At 40.4% G+C, this 22321-nt stretch overlaps 2 protein-coding genes across 9 annotated transcripts; one reads left to right on the top strand and one right to left on the bottom strand.

Annotated features, from left to right (window-relative positions):
* The first annotated feature begins 240 nt into the window (after window positions 1-240).
* LOC123509786 (cullin-2-like) lies at window positions 241-9168 on the top strand. Of its 4 annotated transcripts, none has more exons than XM_045264332.1 (16): window positions 241-352; window positions 1448-1679; window positions 2010-2104; window positions 2249-2349; window positions 2613-2803; window positions 2999-3165; window positions 3303-3534; window positions 3778-3956; window positions 4216-4423; window positions 4641-4787; window positions 4980-5057; window positions 5250-5316; window positions 5507-5592; window positions 5721-5834; window positions 6247-6462; window positions 6994-9168. In XM_045264332.1, the coding sequence occupies exons 2-16, from the start codon at window positions 1455-1457 to the stop codon at window positions 7123-7125; spliced, it is 2238 nt and encodes a 745-aa protein (XP_045120267.1). In that variant the 5' UTR covers window positions 241-352; window positions 1448-1454; the 3' UTR covers window positions 7126-9168. The 4 variants fall into 4 exon arrangements, with proteins under 4 accessions (XP_045120267.1, XP_045120266.1, XP_045120265.1 ...); XM_045264331.1 differs by having other exon boundaries at window positions 299-321; XM_045264330.1 differs by lacking the exon at window positions 241-352 and adding an exon at window positions 415-749.
* On the bottom strand, window positions 7344-21530 carry LOC123509790 (mediator of RNA polymerase II transcription subunit 22-like). 5 transcript variants are annotated; one of them, XM_045264339.1, is made up of 5 exons: window positions 21399-21523; window positions 16601-16711; window positions 16232-16332; window positions 14534-14789; window positions 7344-7892 (listed from the first exon to the last, which is right to left on the bottom strand). In XM_045264339.1, the coding sequence occupies exons 1-4, from the start codon at window positions 21448-21450 to the stop codon at window positions 14565-14567; spliced, it is 489 nt and encodes a 162-aa protein (XP_045120274.1). In that variant the 5' UTR covers window positions 21451-21523; the 3' UTR covers window positions 7344-7892; window positions 14534-14564. The 5 variants fall into 5 exon arrangements, with proteins under 5 accessions (XP_045120274.1, XP_045120276.1, XP_045120277.1 ...); XM_045264341.1 differs by lacking the exon at window positions 21399-21523 and adding an exon at window positions 17477-17634; XM_045264342.1 differs by lacking the exon at window positions 21399-21523 and adding an exon at window positions 17454-17611.
* Between the last annotated feature and the right edge of the window lie 791 nt (window positions 21531-22321).

Below are 22321 nucleotides of genomic sequence, written 5' to 3'. Positions count from 1 at the left end.
GTAGAAAAGTAAACAGATACAATAAATTAATCACACAGTAAACAATAAATAAGTATGTATTTAAAAAGAATTAAAAAATGCAGATAAAGTTTTTTATTTTTTTTTTCGTGAAGTGTCAATTAACATACTTATTTGCTAATAATTTTCGCCGTGGCTGCGTGGCTCTAGTGTTGAACACGTATGAAATAAACGCAAATATACAATAAATATGAAGTATTCTTGAAGAGTGAAGTGAAAAACATTATAACAAAGTGTGTAGTAAAAAATTGCGTCAGTGACATAACGAGGCCAGGAGGACAGGCCACAGCGGGTTGTTTACATGTATTTTCCTACTAATTTGTAGCTGGTCCAGGTACTGTGTGGCGGGGACGAGGTGGGCATGGGTGGGGCTGCCTGCTGGGGGTGTGAGGGGCAGGCACAGAGGGGCGAGGGGCCAGTGAGGGCAGGATGGGGCAGGCCAGGGCAGGCAGGCCAGGCCAGGATCAGCTGTTGCAGGACGGTCCGCCGGGCAGGCCAACACTGCTAACACAGAGAACCTTCCCATCACTGTGCACTGCCTGCCGCGGGTGTCTGGGCCTGAAAGGTATTCCTACCACTGCAGCCCCGCCATGGCCTGCCTGGCCTGCCCTACCTGGCCTGGCCTCAAGATGCCCTGGGCGGAAGGGAGGGCAAAGGCTCGGGGTACCAGCCTCGCCCTTCATCCCGGGGGTCGGGGGTGTGGCGCCCCTCACAGGTGTGGGCACAGAGGGGTAGGTGTGGAGCCTTTGTGTGGCATCCTGCTGGGTGAAAGTCACTCTGGCAAACAAAATAAGTCAAAGTGTTGTGTTGTGTTTGTGGTCGTTGGAGTAGTGTGCACTGTGGAGGCACCAAGCAGCACTACTGTGTGCTGTACTACACACACACACACACACACACACACACACACACACATTGTGTTGTCCCAGATCACAGTATTAAAGACTTAGTTTTTGATGCACACTGCTCCTAATCATTACCTTAATTCAAGATAACTAGGATTAGCATACTAATTACAATGAAAGAAAATAATGATAATGTACACTTCTTTCAGGATTTAGGTATGTAAATACTCTTATTTTATGTCAAACATGTGCTTTGTACTACATTTTGTATGTTGAAGCAGGCATGTTGAGAGAAAAACCACATAGGCTGTATTTCCACAAGTTAGCAATGCTCACTAAAATTAATTTCTCCCTTAAACAAATGATAATTTTCTTCAAAGGAACAAAATTGGCCTGGCGGTGTCACTATCTGAATTAATCACAAGTATTTTGTAGAGGAGTTGGAGTCTGAAGTCTGATTCAAGCTCCAGGTAAAGTAGCCAACTCCACACTACACATTCCTTAGGAATATGTAAATAATAAACCTGTTTCAGCTTTTCCCTTAGTTGATTGAATTGTTTGGAATGAGCTACCTTTCCTTGGCACAGGGTGAGAATGTCCTTAAAGCCTCGTGCAGTAAACTTTGACGAGGTCTGGGGCGGCCTGCTGGAGACGGTCCAGCAGGTGGTCACCATGGGCTCCATCAAGCGCACCGTGTGGAATGAGCGTTTCTCGGACGTGTACTCCCTGTGTGTGGCCTTCCCGGAGCCCCTGGTGGAGCGCCTCTACATGGAGACCAAAAAGCTGCTGGAGAGCCACGTACGAGAACTGTATGCACGGGTGAGTGGGAGCCGGTGGTTGGTAGTTGGGTGCGTCAGCTGTCACCTAGGTACTGTATACAGTTTTCAAGACGAATGTTCTTGATTTGGAGCTTCACAGTCCTTTTCATTTGTTACTTTTCTCATAATCTTGGCATCATCAGGAAAGACACCTGCTTAGCTCGTTACACCTTCCGTCATGTTGTTTACGTATATTGGAACACTTCACCTCTATTTTTTCTTTGATTGCCTTTTCTCCAACTTTAACTCAGCTGACATCTTTTTTAAACTTTCTTTGTTTTACATGTAAGAGCAGTACTGGTATGTTTCTAAGTCACTATTTGTTATGCAGGTGAGCAAACAGAGAGAAGAGAACTTGCTGGCAGAGTACCATCGCTATTGGCTTCAGTTCAGCAAAGGCACCCACTACCTCAACAATCTCTATTCGTGAGTAACTGCCTCTTCATTGGGTATTTCATCAGCATGTTGTATATACATGCCTTATCTTGTCTTCCTTTGTTGTGGGGAAAGAGGGAAGCAAAGTTTAAGTGGAGTAAGGACTGGTGATAATGATGACATGTTCTTCCACAGCTACTTAAACTCACAGCACATCCAGAAGCAGAAGTTCAGTGATGCAGACCTGACATATGGCTCAATGCAGATGGATGTTTCCGAGCAGCTGCTGGAGATTGGTGAGCCAGTGTTAATCCTTGGTAGATGTTTGGACCATTGAGTGCTGGGACTTCTCTGTTGGGTTAAAGTGTATCATAAGTCTGGAAATTGTGGCGTTTTCATAGTTGTACCCACCCTCAAATAGCGTCCCTTTTCATAGTCCTGTGATCATCTGATTTTGTTGTGATTTTTGGTGCTCATATTGGCTAATTTATTTCATTACATATAATTACATAGTAGGGCAATAACATTGTAGTTCTTGAGCTCAATTTGTTTAAAACAGGGGAGCTTGGGCTGGAGATTTGGCAGAGAGAGATGATCACACCTCTGCAGAGCCGCCTGGTGGGTGTGCTCCTGGCAGGGATCCAGCAGGACCGACAGGGCGCCACCACTGACGCCCCGACATCCACCATCCGTGGTGTTATTCATTCTTTTGTAGATGTCAACATGTACAAAAAGAAATCCACACTACAGGTGGGTGACATTGGTTGTAGCTGTGAAACATGGGGACTCTTAGTAACTTAATGGACTGACCTATATAAACATGGCCAACAAAACCATGATAATTCAATTAGCCAAGTTGTGATATGACCACCATAATTATTGTCAGTGTTTTTGTCACGTGTCTTTTAATTTTTCTGCAAATAATCCTATATTTGTTTTCTTTAGCTGTATGAGACAGTGTTTGAGGAGGAGCTGTTGAGGGAAACGGGCTCATTCTATCGTAAAGAGGCCTCATCACAGCTACAGGAGTGCAATGTGTCACAATACATGGAACGTGTCATTGCCCGCCTAGCAGAGGAGGAGCTGCGTGCCACCAAGTTCCTTCCTCCAAGGTACTGCTTCTCTTATAAAGCTTCACTTTTGTCACCCCAGGAAGATTCATACATGTCCATTTATTTAGGCAAGATAGAGTTAATAAATGTAAAAGTTATTAGGTAGTGTCAGTGTTGTGATACTGATGATGTTGCAGCTCCCACAAACGAGTGGTTAAGGAAGTGCAGGACCGCATGGTAGCCGACCACTTGGCTACAGTGCACGCAGAGACCGGTGCCATGGTATGCTCAGAGCGGACTCGTGACCTCTCCAACATGTACACCCTCCTTCGGCCTGTGCCCAACGGCCTCACTCAGCTTGTGCACCACCTCAAGGAACACATCAAGCAGCAAGGTCTCCAGGCCATCACTAACCTTAAAGGAGACAATGTAAGTGCCACTTGTCTATCTATTTTGTATGCCTTGTTGTATTTATCTCATGGAACTATACATAAAACTTGTCCTTGGGCCTGTGGTACTGCTGGTCTATGTATTGGTCACGTTATCATATAGTGCCTATGGGCAAAGAACAGCCTTTCTCGTAATGCATAATTATTTCTCTCTCTCTCTCTCTCTCTCTCTCTCTCTCTCAGGTTTGGTGTTTAAACAGAATTTTTGTTTGTTTGTTGGCAGATTCCAGCCCAGTTTGTGGAAAGTCTATTGGAGGTACACAAGAAATATCGTACCATGATCTCTGAGGTGTTCCATAATGATCAGCAGTTTGTTGGTGCTCTGGACAAAGCCTTTGAGAGTGTTGTCAACCACAGAGGGAATACAAAGGTGGTGTGTCGCTCCCCAGAGCTCTTGGCCCGGTGGGTATTGACTTACTTTGTTATTGCTCTCATTGTCACAGCCATTCATCATACCATCACTGTCACCACCCCTGCCATCACCACACTTGTTAGTCTTTGATAAAGTTTCCTGGTTCACCTGAGGCTTTTACATACCTCACTGTATTCATTGTAAGACTTCTCACTCTTCCTTTCTGTTAGAACCATTGATATTAAGAATTGGTATGAAATGTAATTGTCATGTGCAAATGACATCTACTGACTGATGACTGCTGTATAGATACTGTGATACGCTGCTCAAAAAGTCAACCAAAGGGCTGAATGAGAGTGAGGTGGACGACAAGCTTGGACACAGCATCACCATCTTCAAGTACGTGGATGACAAGGACGTGTACCAGAAGTTCTATGCACGGATGCTGGCCAAGCGACTCATCCAGCAGCAAAGCCAGTCCATGGACTCAGAGGAGAACATGATTAACCGCCTAAAGGTAACATTATTCTCTTCCTTCTTTTTATTTTAAAAAAGGGATTACATGCTCTCACTTTGAATTATAGAAACATTGCAAAGTTTCAAGGAGCAGCGAGGCTACTTGTGGTAGTCCTTGTCTAAATAATCTGCAGCATTTTTGTTGCTGTAATGTATTCTTGCATTATGATATGAGCAGAAAATTTCACATGCACTGACTTCCCCTTTTGTGGCCACAGCAAGCGTGTGGCTACGAGTACACCAGCAAACTGCACCGGATGTTCACTGATATGTCTGTCAGTTCAGACCTCAATCACAAGTTCAACGATTTTCTCAAGGGCAAGAATGTCGAGCTGGGAATAAATTTTTCCATAAACGTTCTCCAGGTGTGTGATTGCTTTTAAGGACTGACAGCTTCTCTCTCTCTCTCTCTCTCTCTCTTTTATTTTTTTCATCAGATGTAGAGATTCAGCAATTTCCTTGTACTAAGTATCTGTTCTGACTTACATGGTGTTCTTCCTGCTAAACTTGTATCTTTTGTCTTGCCTCACTCATCTTCACCTTGTTTGCTCTCCCAGGCTGGTGCTTGGCCACTGGGTCAGACCTCCATCACGCCCTTTGCTGTTCCTCAGGAGTTGGAAAAGTCTGTACAAACGGTGAGCACCAGACCATACTTACTTGACTTGAATGATATATGTGAACGTTGGTATTAGTCTTTAGATATGATTGTAGTAATGTTTAACTAGTGCAAGACTTTCATACCAATAATGTCAGCATAGATTATGGACTACTATTGAGTCAGTGGTTCTGCAGTATACTTGTATCTTAAAGTGTTTGGTTCTTTTCAGTTTGAGAGGTTCTATCACAAGCACTTCAATGGGAGGAAATTAACATGGCTTCACCATTTATGTCAAGGTGAGTCTTCTTTTCCTTTCCTTGTTTCTTTATTAAACCCCTACGCTTATTTCCTTCTGACAGACACAAACCTTCCTTATGTCATGCTTCTGACAGTCTTCCTTTGCTTCTCTGCAAGCAATAGTATTGTTTCTTGTGTTTGTGCTTGGTAGATCATTTTTAAAGAGATATCTCGGTTGTGTTGATACAGGGGAGCTGAAAGTGAGCCAGAGCAAGAGGACCTACCTCATCACCATGTCAACCTTCCAGATGGCCATGCTGCTCATGTTTGAAAAGGTAAGGTTTGTGAGTGTTTATATACATTATATGTAAGCTTTATTTTGCCATATATGAGTGTGGTACTTAACACATTTTCACTATTTATTGACTCCAGTATGTTTGTTGACTGGTTTGTTCTCCTGCAGGTGGACAGTCTCACTTGTCAGGAGCTGCAGACTCACACACACCTCAACGATGAACAGTTCACCAAGTTCCTGCAAAGTTTATTGGACAGCAAGCTTCTACTTACTGATGCTGAGGTCAGCCCTCCTCTTCCTTCTTTAATGCCATGACTTACAATGATGTCACTGCATGTATTAGTTACCTTTCAGTGTGTTGTCCACTCTTCGAAGCTTTATATAGATTTTTCAGGATGTACTGTACCACATGAGGGTGAATTGAATGTAGGCCTATCCTGCTATCTGCCTGGGATTAGTGCTTGGGAATCCCTAGGAGGAATTAGCAGGAGTGGCAGGGCTGAGGCAGGGTCACTATGTCTGTACCACCTCACTTCATGAATGTTGAGGGTTGGCTACACCCTTAAGGAGACATTACTGTTACTGTGTGTGTTTTCTGGTGTTCATGTCATAGGAGTATTAATTTCACTAGTGAGAGAAGTTGTACTTTGTGTGTGATGTGTGACGGTGAGGTTCAGAAGCCGAATGTTTGCAGAATCTGGATGAGGAGGCAGTGGTGCGGCTCAACACAGAGTACGCTAATAAGCGGACCAAATTCAAGATCAGTGTGGCACCACAGAAGGAGCAGCAGCATGAGACTGAACAGACACACTCTGCTGTAGAGGAGGACCGCAAACTGTACCTACAGGCAGCTATAGTGAGGATAATGAAGGCACGCAGGCTGCTCAAGCACACCATGCTGATACAAGAGGTAAGTGATCCTTTTAGCTAGTGCATGGATGACGACAAATTTATAGGTTCTATGTGTTGCGAGAGAAATGAATTTCCATTTGGAAGAGAAGAACCAGTGCTGGTATGAACAGGTTTATATTGAGGACTATAGGTGTTTTGACATCTTGACATTATCTTCACATATACTAAATAAAGCAAAAATAATTGATCATAAGTTAGCATTTAAAGATTACAAAGGATCATGAGTCATATGATGTGAAGGAGCCAGCAGAAAGATTTAATTGAAGAGAATATTTTAGTCTACATGGGAGTGAGTTTATGTACATCAAAATTTTGTTGTGTAGATTACTAGATTACTGCTGTTGCATTACAGAACTTTAAATCTCTCATTTTTCATGTTAACTTGGTACAAACTTTACTCCTGCTCTGCTCCTTCAAATAAACCATTGAAGGCAATATGAGGATCATGTCAAAATGTCTGGTCCTCACACTGAAGATGTTTCTAGTGACACTGGTTGTACTGTTCCTAATCACAGTTTACCCCTGGCAGGTGATCAGTCAGTCCCGGGCAAGGTTTGCACCACAGATCCCAATGATCAAGAAGTGTATAGAGCTACTCATCGACAAGCAGTACTTGGAACGCACTCCAAACTCCACTGATGAGTACAGCTATGTCGCCTAAGTCATAAGTTATCTAGTTGTTTATAACCAATTTGTGGCCAAGCCAAGCCAAGCCAAACCTGTGCTGCTTACCAATGAGAACGGCTGTTTTTTTCTACACAAAATATACCCAACCATCTTGAAAGGCATGCAGGCATTCACAGGTGACATCAAGGCTGCACTCTGTTGTGAGGCTTGTACAGTATGTTGCCAGTTTGAAAATTAATTTTGTACATTGAATTAGGTGTTGGCCTTTATTCGTCTCACATACAGGTGTATGTACATATGCAGAGCTCCAGCATTCTTGGCCAGGTGTGTAAATAGCCTCTATAGGCATATGATGGTGTAGTTGGTGTGGGTTGTCTGTTTCTGCTTGTCTGAAGGCTGGGCTCTCCTCTCCTCCCCCCCCTCCATGAGCTGGGTATCTCCACCTCAGCAGCACCCCAGGCTGCCCAGTGAGGCTCAGACACCCACACGGCCTGGCTGTTACCCAGGTTGGGGTGTAATATTGTATAATGGTTAAGTCTTTCATTCTTAAGTCCAGCATTTTTTTATTATTTTATTTAAAAGTAACATATGAATGTTTATTATCATGTTGTGCCTTTTTTACTTTTTATTTATTATTTTTTTTATATATTTGTCAGGCACTGTACTTGATGGTGTCCTGCTATGTGGGATTGCCAAAGTTAGAATCTCGTATGCTTTGTGACTTCATGATGAAACTCTAGCCACTTCCTGCCCATTGCTGAGCTGCTGCTTGACTGATCCAGTTGCTGCTCACTTCACTTTCTGTGTGAGAAAAGATGGGAAGAGGAATTACTATGACATTTATTCATCAGTGACTTAAAAGGCAGTGTTGTCTGTATTACATGACTACATCGAAGCTCTAATTTAGTTGCAGGAGTTTGTATCTGTATTTCTTTATAGGAATCACTTTTGTAAAAAGATTTAATGGGTCCTAGAATTTTTATCACATGTATGATATCTGTTCTAGACATAAGAATCTAACATCATTAGTGCTGGTAAGACTTGATCACTCACAATGTAGATAGGCTCTGTACAGTAATTGGTAATGGAGTACTTAGTCATGTGAACACAGAACATTATGTAAAAGGAAGGAAGGAAGGAAGGTAAAAAGATAGTAAAGCATTAAGTGTTGTTGCCATTGTCAACTTGCACAAAATAAGCCCTGCCTATATGATGATGTCACTCATGCTTCCACCAATCATGACTTTTTTTTTTTTGTAGCTTAAGCACAACACCACATTTCAGTACAACTTTCAATTAAATGGTGGTAATGCATCTGTTTTGTAGAAAGCCAACATTATTCCTATCAAAATTAATAAAAAATATACCCTAAAGATTTGTTGCGCTTGTGCTCCAGTGGGAACTAGCATGACTGGTGGAAAACATGAGGGTATATTATTGTGTAGGCAAGACTTGTTTTGTCACTGCTGGCCTTGGCAACCATAGGTGCAATGAAGAACAACAGATATTATTCAAAGATCATTATTCAATAGTGTGGAAGCTCAACTTATGTGCTTTTGCCACTTTACTAAACAGAAGTTTGAAGATACAGTCTTATATGAATGATGTAAAGATGTGTTGCTTCACTTTCAGTAATTAAGATCATGCTTTTGCATTTGTAGTTTCTTTTTTCTTCAGAATGTTAAATTGTATCAACTGCAACCCACTTGGACCAGTCACTTTGCAGCAGCTTGAATTTAGCATTGTCAGTCATGAAGCCAGATTTGTATTCTTCCAGTATTTTCTTTACTGTATAACCACTGTGGCATAGATGGCTGTGTCCTGGTGCCAACAATCTAAAGAGGATTATAATGCCACTAACATAACTTTTGGAAAGTAATTTACAGTAAAGTCTTTTAATCCAGGAGACACCATGACTGCTGGGACTTGCCAATGAAAAAAAACAACCACAATATACCAAGGAGGCAGTCCTGACAGTGTGTGCTGAACACTAATCATGTTGTCTTAAATACTGTCAACCAAAATGATTGTAGAATGCAGCCATTAAACCAAAAAAGAAACTAGAAAAAAGAAAAAAAAAAAAAAAATCATCACAATATATACCTTAATTGAATCTAAGGTATATTGTTACACACGCACACACACACACACACACACACACACACACACACACACACACACACACACACACACACATTCTTTAACTCCACTCAGTCTAGTTCACTAGTCTTTGGTTTGTTATTTTCAATGAATGAAGTGTATAAAAATGTAAATTTAAAAAGACTGTTACATTTCCAGATATCCACTACTGTCAACACATTGTTTATGATGTTTGTAATTACTCTAATGCTGCTTCTGCTTCACTGGTAGCACAACAATGCTGAGAAGTGTGTTCCAAGAGAGATTGGCTTCAATTAATTTCACACGAGACTGAAGTAATGAAGTAATATCATTGAAAGGAGAGAAGGAGAGAGAAAAAAAAAAAAATAAAAAAAAAAAATAAAAAAGCTCTCCACCCACCCCAAACAAGGGTGCATCACTACCCATCTTTGTAAAACAATACAAAAACTGTCTGGTTAACTGCAGAGCTACCTGTTTTGCCATTAAAGCTGATGCTCTTGTGAATGGTCATACTATTTCCCTCTCCTTTCACCACATGCACCCACTAACCCCTGTCACGTGCACACAGCTTTGTATAAACATGCATGCTTTTTGTCTCTTTTCAAACATCTGCTCACCTGCTGGAATTTTTTTTTTTTTTTTTATCAAGACAAAATTTAATCTGTGTGTGTGTGTGTGTGTGTGTGTGTGTGTGTGTGTGTGTGTGTGTGTGTGTGTGTGATTTTGTTCAGCCACTGAAGGTGACTTGTTTCGCACTGAAACATTTGGTCATATGAATAAATGTTATGTCTAGGATGGTACTGCTGAAGTATGGACATGTGGAGCATATGTGTGTGTGTGTGTGTGTGTGTGTCATTCAAAGGATATGACATGGTTGTGCCATGGTACAGACATGAATGTTAAGATGACGTGGTCTTGTGATTGAGTGTGTGCATGTGTAAAAAGACTGGTAGAAAAAAGCAGAATGAGTCAAAACAAGTTTGTCAATTCAGTCCACAAGATGTCTTGATACTTCTCTTTTGAAGGACACAAGTATTATTGTGGGTAGGCATGCCTTGTGGGAACAATAGAAGGTGGTGGTGGCAATGAGAAATCATTTAGTGAAGGATCCAAAACAATGGCAAGTGAAAAGAGTAATAGCTTTCTGTGCTTTGCAAAGATGCAACTCATCTCTGGGGATGTCATGATTGCATTGAACTGGACTTGCATCCACCATACTGTTGCCAACTAACTAAGTGTAATGCAGCTTTGGCAGCCACCTTTGACAAGCCTTAGAGATTAATCAAACTAATCACAACTGTTCTCTATTTGCTGCATCACTAAATAGCCATTTCTTGCCATTTGCTATCATTTGCTTTTGTGGCTGTTTAGGAAAGTTTCTTTTCTTTATGATAAACTGCCACCACTTTTTGTGCAACCATTTCTCGAGGAAAGTGCATGAAGCTCCTGTACAAGGATAGTTAATAAAGGTCATCTGCTCTGGCAACAATCTCCAGATTTTTATCTATTGAAATGGCAACCTGATACCATATACTTATGATAACATAAGCCAAATTATTGGAATTATTATTCATGTACATAGTCCAAAAAACATGTACTATATATATATAACGAATTTCACATAGTTCCCCTGAACATTGCAGCTGCCCAAAAATATTAGAGTACTTTTGGTACAGTGTCCGTGGCAGAAAGTATTGCTCGCTACTGTCCAAAAACTCCAACTGATGATGCAACTGTTCTTTAACTTGTCCAGGGAGAACAAACTTCATGAAATACAGTCTTCAACTTGGTGAACATGACACTTGAATAAAAAAAAATCAAAGCTGCATGAAACTGATATTGCAGCATATATTGGACTATTACAATTAATGAAACATCCTGTGCCTCAAAAATGATTAATAAATGGTAAAGAAATGCTAAGTGAGGTTGTCAAGCCCAAGTCTCAGACAAGACTAACACTTCCTTGGGTGGTGAACTGAACCTCTCCTTTCTGGGAAATGGTGTCCTGTCTTAACATCAAACTTGAATATTTTTATATGTATATTATAAAGATACACTGTAGGTACATTATGGGCTGTCATATTGGTGCTGGATTAAAGGACTTTGACTGTTTGGTGTTCAGCATTCAGCCAGGCAGTGTTTAATTGTATTTAAGGGAGATTTACTTTTTAATTTATTATTTTTTGTGTGTGTCTGAAATGTGGTGCAGAATTAACTGACGTTCTACTTTTTTCTGTGGTGTGTGATACATTATTAATCTGCTTTTGATGCTTCACTGGAAAAGCTGACTATATAAACTTTCTATCCTGTTAACTTGTTGCCTTTGTTTGGTAGTTTTCAGTTTGCTTGCAAGGTGAGCATCTTATTAATATATACGTACTTGAAGTATTTTTACTTGCATCTAGATATTTATTAAAAAGTAAGATGACAACTAGAAAATTATTAGCATTTAAATATGTTGACTGACTGTGTTTGGAATAAACTCTATCTTTTAACAATGAATATGGACAAGGTTTTTAATAATCTTTTGATGCATGGAAGTGCTGGTGCAAACACCATTGCATACACACGTTATGTACTAAACTCGTATTACTACACCATTCAGTTAAGGGATAGTCTAAATGCTGCTTCTAGAAATCACCAACTGTGCTGAATGACTAAATGTAGGTTATTTGCTGCACACAACAGGCTCACATACTACAAAATAAATTTTAGATCTGTATTGGAAGGTGAGCCTTTATAGGGAGCAAAATCCCCAACTCCATATGTATATGCCTGTGGTGGTGGAGGTGACTTGAGGCTGTTGGAGGGTCACCCAGTGCTGGTGTGGGATGCACATCTGGCCCACACTTCACTCCAAAAGCCTGACATAATTTTTGTATTGAAATAAACTGTATATAAAACTATCACATAGAATACAGTAGTTTTTAAGTCATCAATGACAAAGAAAATATCAAAATCAAGCTTAATTTTTTTAAGGTGATTCAATATGTTCAGCTGAAATCATATGATCAATTCTATCACTGCTTGTTTCACTTAATGTATTAAAGAATTTAAGTAGTTTTGTAAGCCAAAAAAGTTTTTTTTTAAATCAAACATTAATTGGTACTGTAATATTGGTTAGAATAGCTAAATTTGTGGTGTGAGTTTCCTATGTGAGGGCAGAGGACAGTGTGTCCTCTGCTTACCTCCTCTTGATGTGGACAGTGGTGTTTTTTCTTTCTTTTCCTTTGTGTAACATGAATTAGCCAGGCTCACTCATCCCTATCATGCTTGCATTCACTGACACAGCTAAGAATCAAGACTAAAAGATGTAGCACAAGAAGGCTTTTCAGTCCTCAGAAAAATTAGCTACATTTTCCTTTCTAATTACTGGTTAATACCCTTCATACACTCAAACTTCAAAGAAATGATGATAAAGCAATCAATGATTTGAAATAGTGTGGCATATACCCTTTCTGGCCTCTTTGAGCAAGCTTGCACATCCACACTAAAAAATATAGACATGCAGAGAGCGAGCAGGTGTGTGTGTGTGTGTGTGTGTGTGTGTGTGTGTGTGTGTGTGTGTGTGTGTGTGTGTGTGTGTGTGTGTGTGTGTGTTATTCACCACGGTTGTCTGCTGGTCACCCAGCCAGCCTTTCCCCTATGGAAAGAGCTCAGAGCTCGTAGTGACCGATCTTCGGGTAGGGCTGAGACTGTGTTTTATGGACTATGCTACAGTGTTTCCATGGTCTGTGCCACACTCTGAGGTGTAAAACAGGTGAGGTAAATATTTTCTGATCATTATCATAACAACAACAATACTGTGAGACATTGTGACAGTTGTTGTGGAAGGTAGTGAAGGAAAAATGAGCTGACTAGTCTCACCCATTGGGGTTCTTCAGAAGAATCTTTCTCTGAATAAGCCCCATGTGCTAAACTAGTTATGAATAGTAAAGTGTTCTTTTTCCTGCCTTAGTTTCCTTCACTACCTTCCACAACAATAATAATTTTTATTATTATTATCATTGTGATGTGTGTAATGAGTCATATATATCATTATTTTCATATTTTGGAACAGATTGTAGACTGACCATTTCCTTGACTAATGATCAAGCATCACAATGTGGGTGATTATGTCAGTGCCATACCCTGTGTTGGTGTGGAGTGGCCCATATCATTGGACTAACTTTCTCCTCCAACTGACACTCCCTTTCCACATGTCACACTGCTTGGTGCAAGAGATGAAGTTTTCATGATTGTTATACATACTTCTTTATTTATTTCTGCCACAAAAGGAAAGGAGGCCCCTGATTCTTATTTCACTATTATATCTTGAAACACTGAGACAATGAACTATTTTTTATCAGAGATGCTGGACAATTCAATATATGTCATGGTGCATAGTGTGGTGGTCTATAACGAGTCTTAACTGGCAACAAGGCTTGAGATTTACCACTTTAAAATGTGATTTTCTTAAGCAGTAAATACAATGTGCATTAAACACAATCACAACCTGTAGTCTTGTTATCCTTTTTTATCATCTTATTGGGGCCAAGGCAGGAGAAAAGCCTTCTCCACTAGTTAGATGAATACACCTTGTGTTAAGCTATGACAGCTTAGTATGGCTTGATGCAGTTGCCAGGTTCTAGAGCCTTTCTCTGTTTTTAATGAAAAGGAATAACACAATGAAAAGAGACAGTCCTACTGTTTTCAGCCAGTTGGAGGATTATAACAATACCTTTCACTTGAGCTGAACACACATCATGAAGAATTACATATATGATTACATGACTGCCATTATTAATGCCCTCCTGGAGGTGGTGATGGAAGGTGTGCCAACAAATAATACTATTTGTATACAGTATATAAGTCCTGCTTTTATACAGTTCCCTTCCATTTGACAGACCCTACCCTAGTCCTTACATCTATATAGGCTGCCACAACAGATGCATCTTTAATCATACATTATTATAAAGGAATACTTATCTGTATGTACTAATAAATAAATATGAAGGAGACTCATTCCTATTATAAAAGCAATACCCAGTTGCTTCCCTCCTAAACTCCATCTTCTGTTTTAATGTTTTAACAATTCTCTTTCTAACTGAGTATCTAATTCCTCTACTACAAGAGTACAAGGGAAAAGAATGCCAAGACAGGGATCTCTAGATCCCCGAGAGTTTCCATGAATATCCACTACAGGTGAGGATCAGGATGACTGACTGAAAAGCACTCAAGTTGTTTGAAGTAGAATACTGAGTTAACTACTGATTTATATTAGAATTATCTTCCTACATGTAAATTCCCTTTGCAGTTGGCAGTACATGTGACATACTTACCATCAAAAGTAGAGTTTTCTAGGTGATTGTATCATTTTTCTTTGTATATGGAGGAATAAAATTCTTCTTCCAGCTCATAAAGGTCTGATGCCATATCATCTCTGAGGGCCATTAGCTTCTGGTCTGCCTCCAAACTCTTGGTTTTGAAGATAGTGGAATTGTGGGTAATGGCTTCATTGACAGAGGGGAAGTCATTGAGGATGAGATACTGCTTCACATCTGCCACCAGCTTCATCAAAGATTCTGCTGCTCTCACCTGTAAAAAAAGTAATTCTTTTCAGCTAAAGAAAGAGCCCAAGGCAATCAGACATGAACACACACCGTCACACATCCACACCCAATGCCCCATCTCACCTCCAACACACACATACTACTCCAGTGTATGAATGTCATCCTACAATCTAATCAGGTATATAATTAAGACATCAGTAAGAAAATGTACAACTTTTTTTCTTCCCAACAAAATGTTTTCTGAACCCAAGAATTCTATAAGGATATACGGGTTCAATGAACGGGCTGGAGGAATTGATTAGGGAGCTTAGCTTCTAACAGATGGCGTGCAGGTCGCAGGTAGTAAGGGGGTGAGGGATGGGGCGTCCATCAGCGGGGTAGGATGAATGCTGTTACAAGATTCAAACAATCAGTCAGTCATGGGAAGGAGCGCGAGGCACATCAGCCATCGCTGCCTCCGCCTGGGCCACACCACACTCGGTGCTAACTTGCACTGCCTACATCTGTCTTGTGACCCCTTCGGTCCTTGGTGCAGGACTACCCCTGAGGCCATGGAACATTCCTGCTTCAATGCCCACGCTTCTGCTTTCAACATACGTACTGCACTACGCTCCCGGCTCTCCACCCTGGCCATCACAACACTGGATCTGCCCACCCTCCTGGCGGCCTCAGGCATCTACCCCTCCTGGCAACCCTCTGTCCTTCGCCTTACTTGTGCCTTCTTGAGGAAGACCAGCCAGATATCACGCCTGTGATACCCACACAGGACTACCCCAGGGCTCATAAGGATCCAAAAGAGGCCACGAAGATCTATGGATCCTTATGAGCCCTGTGGTAGTCCTGTGTGGGTATCACAGGTGTGGTAGCTGGCCAGTCTTCCTCAAGAAGGCACAAGTAAGGTGAAGAACAGCATGTTGCCAGGAGGGGTGGACGTCTGAGGCCGCCAGGAGGGAGGGTGGGCATTTCCAGTGTTATGAAGGCCAGGACGGAGAGCCGGGAGCGTAGTGCCTTGTGTTGAGTGGAAGCGTAGGGATTGAAGCATATAAATGTATATTATATATATATAAATTATATATATATATATATATATATATATATATATATATATATATATATATATATATATATATATATATATATATATATGTGTGTGTGTGTGTGTGTGTGTTTTATTTGCCTTATAAGTTCATAACCACGAGAGAATGCAGGGAAAAATAGGGGGTGGGGAGGAAGCATAGGAGAAATCTTAAGTTACTCCTGAAAACGTTTTCTATGAAAGTACTTGCTTCTAACAGATGGCAGTACTGTCACTGTCCTCCAAACTTTAACCCACACTACAACTTCCTCTCTGTATATTCCTTGTCTGAACCTGAACACTTTTGCCAGTCCTCGTGGGAGTGAGGGACAACACAAGCCCAGTCTTGCCTTGCTGTGTGCTGGGCTGCTGAGTCTGGGATGACAACTCACCATGTTTGCTGACCGCACTTGCATCTGGAAATTGATCTCCTCCACTTGTGTCATCCGGGCAATCTGAGTTTCATCTTCAACCATTCCGAGCTTCACTATCTCTGAAGAAGGAATAAATTTCATTACAAAACAAAGGTATGGGATAAATATTTTCAAAGGTCCCATTTAAAATGAGTTCAGGTCATAGGAAGGTGAAAAAAGAAAGTCAATTCTTGAAGCATTTAATATTACCATTATGACTTCAGAGTAAATAAAATAAAAATATTCCAATTCTTTATTCCACAACTGCATTTCAGTCTGTTCATATTATTATAATAATAATAATAATAAAACAATAAAATCAAAGTTTAGCTATTTCTCTGGACTTACCCATGAAGTTGTCCAGGATAGACTTGACATCATCCTTGAGTCGCTTGTTGTAGGACTTGAGCAAAGCCTCCCGACCCTGGGGCTGCTTGGCAGACTGGGCCATGCTGCCACCTGGGGAGGAGTAATCAATGCTTGTGCCTCAGTACAGAAGTAACCACCGATGTCTGGTAATCAACTGATGGTCTGTGTCAATCCAGTGACATAAGTAACTAACTTTATGAAATAATTTTCTAACAACACAGCATTTATGAGGGTCATTCATGGAGGCATTATTGTCAAAGGTGCTAATACATGATACCAGATTCAGGCTGTAATCTTTGAGGTTTCACATTATGTTAGTTTAGATTGTACCTACTTGGTTAAGTTAATGTCCTGGCAGAGGACATCCCCTCCCCTCCGTGGCTAGACTAAGTAAATGTCCTAACGGGCAGGGGAGTCCAGGGGGAGGCATAGTTTAGGTTAGGTTTATTTGAAAAATTTGGAATATCAACTCCTTGATCTGTTCGCATACCAACACACTTCTCACAAATCAAATATGCCATGTGCCCCAATGGGCCTGGTAAGGGCAAGGCTGTCAGACAAGGATTGATCATTCCCAGCTTGTGAACATTCTCAAAGACTTCTGCATGTTTTACCAGGAGGGAGTACCACACTTGATGGTGTGCTCTAGGTGTGAGTTTGACAAGGCTGTAAATAGTGGCTGGAGGTTATCACGGACGGAGCAGCTGGCTTGTATTCTAAATTCTAAAGCAAGGTGCAGGCGAGGCGGATGACAGCAGACTGGCTTGGCTGCTGTACGCTGCCGCCTGGATCGTGACGTGCAAGATACAACACTCATGAATACATAGCTCACCTCACCTCCCCGTGTTTCCTTACTTTCCTTCTCTGGTTCTGGCTATGACGTGCCCTGTCTCCTTTCGGCCTGGCTTCCTCCCACACACACACACACACACACGAGCGGCGCCAGCAACACGCACAGGATGTGTTGTGTTGTGGTGTGTCTACTGAGCCAGTCCGTTTTCTTCACGGCGCATACAGCTCTCATCCAAAGATCATACAAAATACTTACAAAAGTCTTGACTCGCATATGACCATTTAAATATTTTCTTAACTTGGTAAATTTTAAAAATCACACCATAACCTCCCTCCCTCCCCTCCCCCCGCCCGCTCTCCACAACAAGCTTGGGGACATGTGGAAATACAATCGAGGTTCTCGCGTGGAGGAAGCGAAATAGTATTGCTTTGTAGGGACACAGTCTCGACAAGCTCCCTCAGGCAGGAATATCAATAATCTAACCTATCTAGCCCCACAGAAGAGTACCAACTTAATCCCAATCCGATCCTCTTGAGGAATACTTATCTAACCTGACTAACTTAACAGGAAGCCATTACGGTGGACTCATGAGATAGGTAGCCAGATCAGAGAGAAGAAGAGGGCATACAGAGAGTTGCAGAAAAGTGGGGAAGATGTAGATTTGATTAGGTACAGACAGGTCAGGGATGATTTGAGTACGGTTATAAAAAAATGTAAAAGGCAGGCAGAGATAAAACTAGCTAGAGCTGGGAGTAAAGATCCCAAAAAATTATATAGTTATTACAAGGTCAGTGATAAAAGAAATAAGGATAGGATTGGACCACTCAGAAAAGATGGTGTAGTAGTGGATCAAAATGAAGACATAGTAGAATTACTGAATGAACGATTTTCTTCAGTATTTACTAGGAAAGAATAGGAAATCCTGTTACAAACAGTGCGACGAGTAGTTTAAAAGCTTTAGAAAATATTGATATAAAACCGGGAATTATTAGGAAATTTATTCTTGAACTAGACGATAGGAAAGCTAGTGGTCCTGATGAGCTACATGCCAGAGTACTTAGGGAGGGTGTAGACAGTATTTCTGAAGCACTTAAGTTAATCTTTGAAAGATCACTTAGGTTTGCTGAGATACCTCAGGACTGGAAGTTAGCTAATGTTACTCCAATATTTAAAAAGGTAGGAAGGATGATGCGAATAATTATAGACCGATCAGTTTAACTAGTATAGTATGTAAGATACTAGAGAAAATCATTAAGGGTAGTATTTGGGAGCATTTAAATGAGAATAGATTAATTAGAGATACCCAACATGGCTTTAGATCAGGGAGGTCCTGTCTTACAAATTTGCTCGATATCTTAGAATATATTACCAAGGAGTTAGATGATGGAAATAGCATAGATGTTATATATCTAGATTTTAGCAAGGCGTTTGATAAGGTACCGCATAGGAGGCTAGTGTACAAATTGAGACTACATGGGATAGGGGGTAGGTTAGTTGATTGGATTAGTGAATGGCTTTCTGATAGGAAACAGAGAGTAGTATTAAATGGGGCAATGTCTGAGTGGAAGGAAGTGGTTAGTGGGGTACCCCAAGGATCAGTGCTAGGACCTCTTCTTTTCTTGGTGTACATTAACGATTTAGATATAGGAATTAGTAGCAAAGTATCAAAGTTTGCAGATGATACTAAGATAGCATGTGCAGTACAGGGTGAAAAGGACAATTACAGAATACAACGAGACCTGGACAGGCTGATAGCATGGGCAGACAGGTGGCAGATGGAGTTTAATTCTAAAAGTGTCAGGTTATGCATTTAGGTAAAGACAACACAAACTTTAACTATGAGATGGAGGGATGTTGGCTAGAGGCAGTAGAGGAAGGAAAGGATTTAGGAGTAGTGATAGACAGGACTATGAAATTTTCAAAGCAATGTTTAGAAGCAAGAAATAGGGCAAATAGGATCCTGGGTTTTATAAATAGAAATGTTAGTTATAAAAGTAAGGAAGTGGTGCGTAGCTTATATAATTCCTATGTTAGGCCCCATTTAGAGTATTGCATACAGGCCTGGTCACCCCACTATAGGCAGGATATCAACATGTTAGAAGCAGTTCAGAGAAGAGCAACTAGGATGATACCAGCATTAAAGCGCCTGGAGTATAGAGATAGATTAAAGGAATTAAACATGTTTTCATTTGAGAGGAGATGTATAAGAGGGATATGATAGAGTTATTTAAAATGTTCTCAGATACAAACTACATAGATGTGAGATCTTTCTTTACCTTAGAGGAGGGAAATAGGACTAGAAATCATGGCAGGAAGATTAGAAAGCAAGGCTGCAGGTTAGATATAAGAAAATATTTCTTTAGTCATAGGGTGGTAGACTTCTGGAATGCATTGCCAGAGACGGTTGTAAATAGCACTAGTTTGACAATGTTTAAAAACAGATTAGATAAGCACTTAAATTTATTAGATTTATAATTATGTATAACACTGCATGATAGTTTTTATAAGAAATTTACTATAGTTAAACAAGACATGATCCCCATGTATGGGGACCACAAATTGTAGAGGATTTTGCTGCAGGACTTAGCCCTGTTAATGGGCCAAATATTTAGAATTAGTATATATTGTATTGTGTACTTGTAAGTGTATCTTTAAGTACTGATGACGAGGTCGCTGTGCGACTGATACAGGATAACCTAGATGGGCCCTGGTGGCCCTTTGTTATCCTATTATTTATGTTATGTTATGTTATGTTATAACTGAACTTACCGTAAACATTAAATTGGCTTAAGCTGGGAACGCAGTACCAAGGCCGCCTGCTCTCCAGGCGGCCTTGGCAGTACCCAGCTTGTCTGGCAAGCCAGAAAGTTTTGGTGCACCGCCCAGCGCCCTTGCTCTTCAATAGTACTTTAATTAACACTAACACAACCCTAACCCTTGGCATAACATCGTATGATTCCAAAAATATTAATCCTGCATTGGTATATATAATATATATATATATATATATATATATATATATATATATATATATATATATATATATATATATATATATATATATATATATATATAAATGCTGCTGATGCCATACCTGTCACAACGGGATGTCGAGAGAATGAGAGAGAACTGCAGCATCTGTGCATCATGGCGGACACCGGATAGTAAGCCTTCTCTCACACATAGAAAGCAATTTGGCTGGCTAATATTCTATTCTTCTCTATTTTTTATTTGTTTATTCTTTTTATTTTATATATTATATATATATATATATATATATATATATATATATATATATATATATATATATATATATATATATATATATATATATATATATATATATATATATATATATATATATATATATATATATATATATATATATATATATATATATATATATATATATATATATATATATATTTTATTTTATTTTATTTTATTTTATTTTATTTTTTTCATTGGCTGTGAAGTTACAACCCACTCACACTCCCAGTAAAGGTTCCAGAATCACGTTCGAACAAATACCTTCTCGAACACCTGAGATTCGAAACAGTTCCAAATGACAATTGCACCTAAGGATTTCAGTGATTATTCTAACGACATACAACATAAATATCTTCAAATATACTAATCTGCGACGGAAACTCCCCAGTACTGCTTTCCTTAAGTTTTTCCTGTGGCTCTCATTTTCCACAATAGTTTAAACGTAATCTTTATTTACACCTTTATTTATGCACACGGGAGAAAAATATAAAGGAATAGACAAATTAAGAAAAAGACCCCATAAAATAACTCAATGAGAGAGAGAGAGAGAGAGAGAGAGAGAGAGAGAGAGAGAATAATACGTAATGGTAAGGGTGACGGTGGTGGTGTTAGCGATGAACTGAGCGTTCTATATAATCAAGCTCTCGTGTGTATGGCTTCTATTGGCCTAGCTATCAAACACAGATTAAAGGGGACTGGTGGCGGCTCCCTTACCTTGTGTGCAGACGCTGAAGTGACGGGATTGGTGACTCGTAACGCAAGGCATGGTATGGCTGAGAGAGAGGGGAGGTAGAGAGGAGGCGTGGTGGTGGTGGTGGTGGTGGTGGTGGTGCTGGGACTGGAGGTTGACCCGATGGCAGAATGCGGTGATGAGAGAGGTCCTTCATCCCAGGGTCGTCTTGCTGTTTAGTATAGGACACTTCGCTCAGTCTTTCAGGAGTCTTACTGAAAAAAAAAAGAATAAAATAATAAAATAAATAAATAAATGAACAAATAAATACATAGATGAATAAATAAATAATGGTTTCTAATAAGGGATATTATTATTGTTATATTTTCTTCCTAGACCGTTGATATGAAAAACCCCCGTAGAAACCTGTCTAATTACATGTGGCTCTTGAAAACAGGTCCTTATGAAAGAACTAAGCGTTTCTAAACATTGGGTCAGAGTCGTAGCTGGAAAAATACTCATATACAAAGGACACACACACACACACACACACACACACACACACACACACACGGTAGCTCAGTGGTTAAAGCGCTGGCTTCACAAGCCAGAGGACCGGGTTTCGACTCCCCGGCCGGGTGGGGATATTTGGGTGTGTCTCCATTCACGTGTAGGTGCTGTTCACCTAGCAGTGAGTAGGTACGGGATGTAAATCGAGGAGTTGTGACCTTGTTGTCCCGGTGTGTGGTGTGTGCCTGGTCTCAGGCCTATCCGAAGATTGGAAATAATGAGCTCTGAGCTCATTCCGTAGGGTAACGTCTGGCTGTCTCGTCAGAGACTGCAGCAGATCAAACAGTGAAACACACACACATGCATACAAAGAAGCCACAGCGATTGTGAAGTCCTACAAAGCGAATTAAATCAAAGGTGTGAGTAGAACAATGGAATTCAAGCTACGGAAGTGTCA

The sequence above is a fragment of the Portunus trituberculatus genome, chromosome 27, assembly GCF_017591435.1.
Source record: "Portunus trituberculatus isolate SZX2019 chromosome 27, ASM1759143v1, whole genome shotgun sequence".
Classification (NCBI taxonomy): domain Eukaryota; kingdom Metazoa; phylum Arthropoda; class Malacostraca; order Decapoda; family Portunidae; genus Portunus; species Portunus trituberculatus.
The sequence above is the reverse complement of the archived record's forward strand: the minus strand, read 5'-3'. Positions and strand labels throughout refer to the sequence as shown.

What these genes read in the sequence shown, in the direction of transcription:
- LOC123509786 (XM_045264330.1), top strand. Translation starts at nt 448, where the DNA reads ATGGGGCAGGCCAGGGCAGGCAGGCCAGGCCAGGATCAGCTGTTGCAG. An exon ending in ACAGGTGTGGGCACAGAGGG is followed by an intron (nt 750 to 1,447) that starts GTAGGTGTGGAG and finishes TCCTTGGCACAG; the next exon opens with GGTGAGAATGTCCTTAAAGC. An exon ending in CGAGCAGCTGCTGGAGATTG is followed by an intron (nt 2,350 to 2,612) that starts GTGAGCCAGTGT and finishes TGTTTAAAACAG; the next exon opens with GGGAGCTTGGGCTGGAGATT.
- LOC123509790 (XM_045264340.1), bottom strand. Translation starts at nt 21,450, where the DNA reads ATGCCTTGCGTTACGAGTCACCAATCCCGTCACTTCAGCGTCTGCACA. An exon ending in TATCCTGGACAACTTCATGG is followed by an intron (nt 16,333 to 16,600) that starts GTAAGTCCAGAG and finishes TTCCTTCTTCAG; the next exon opens with AGATAGTGAAGCTCGGAATG. An exon ending in AAGTGCGGTCAGCAAACATG is followed by an intron (nt 14,790 to 16,231) that starts GTGAGTTGTCAT and finishes CTTTTTTTACAG; the next exon opens with GTGAGAGCAGCAGAATCTTT.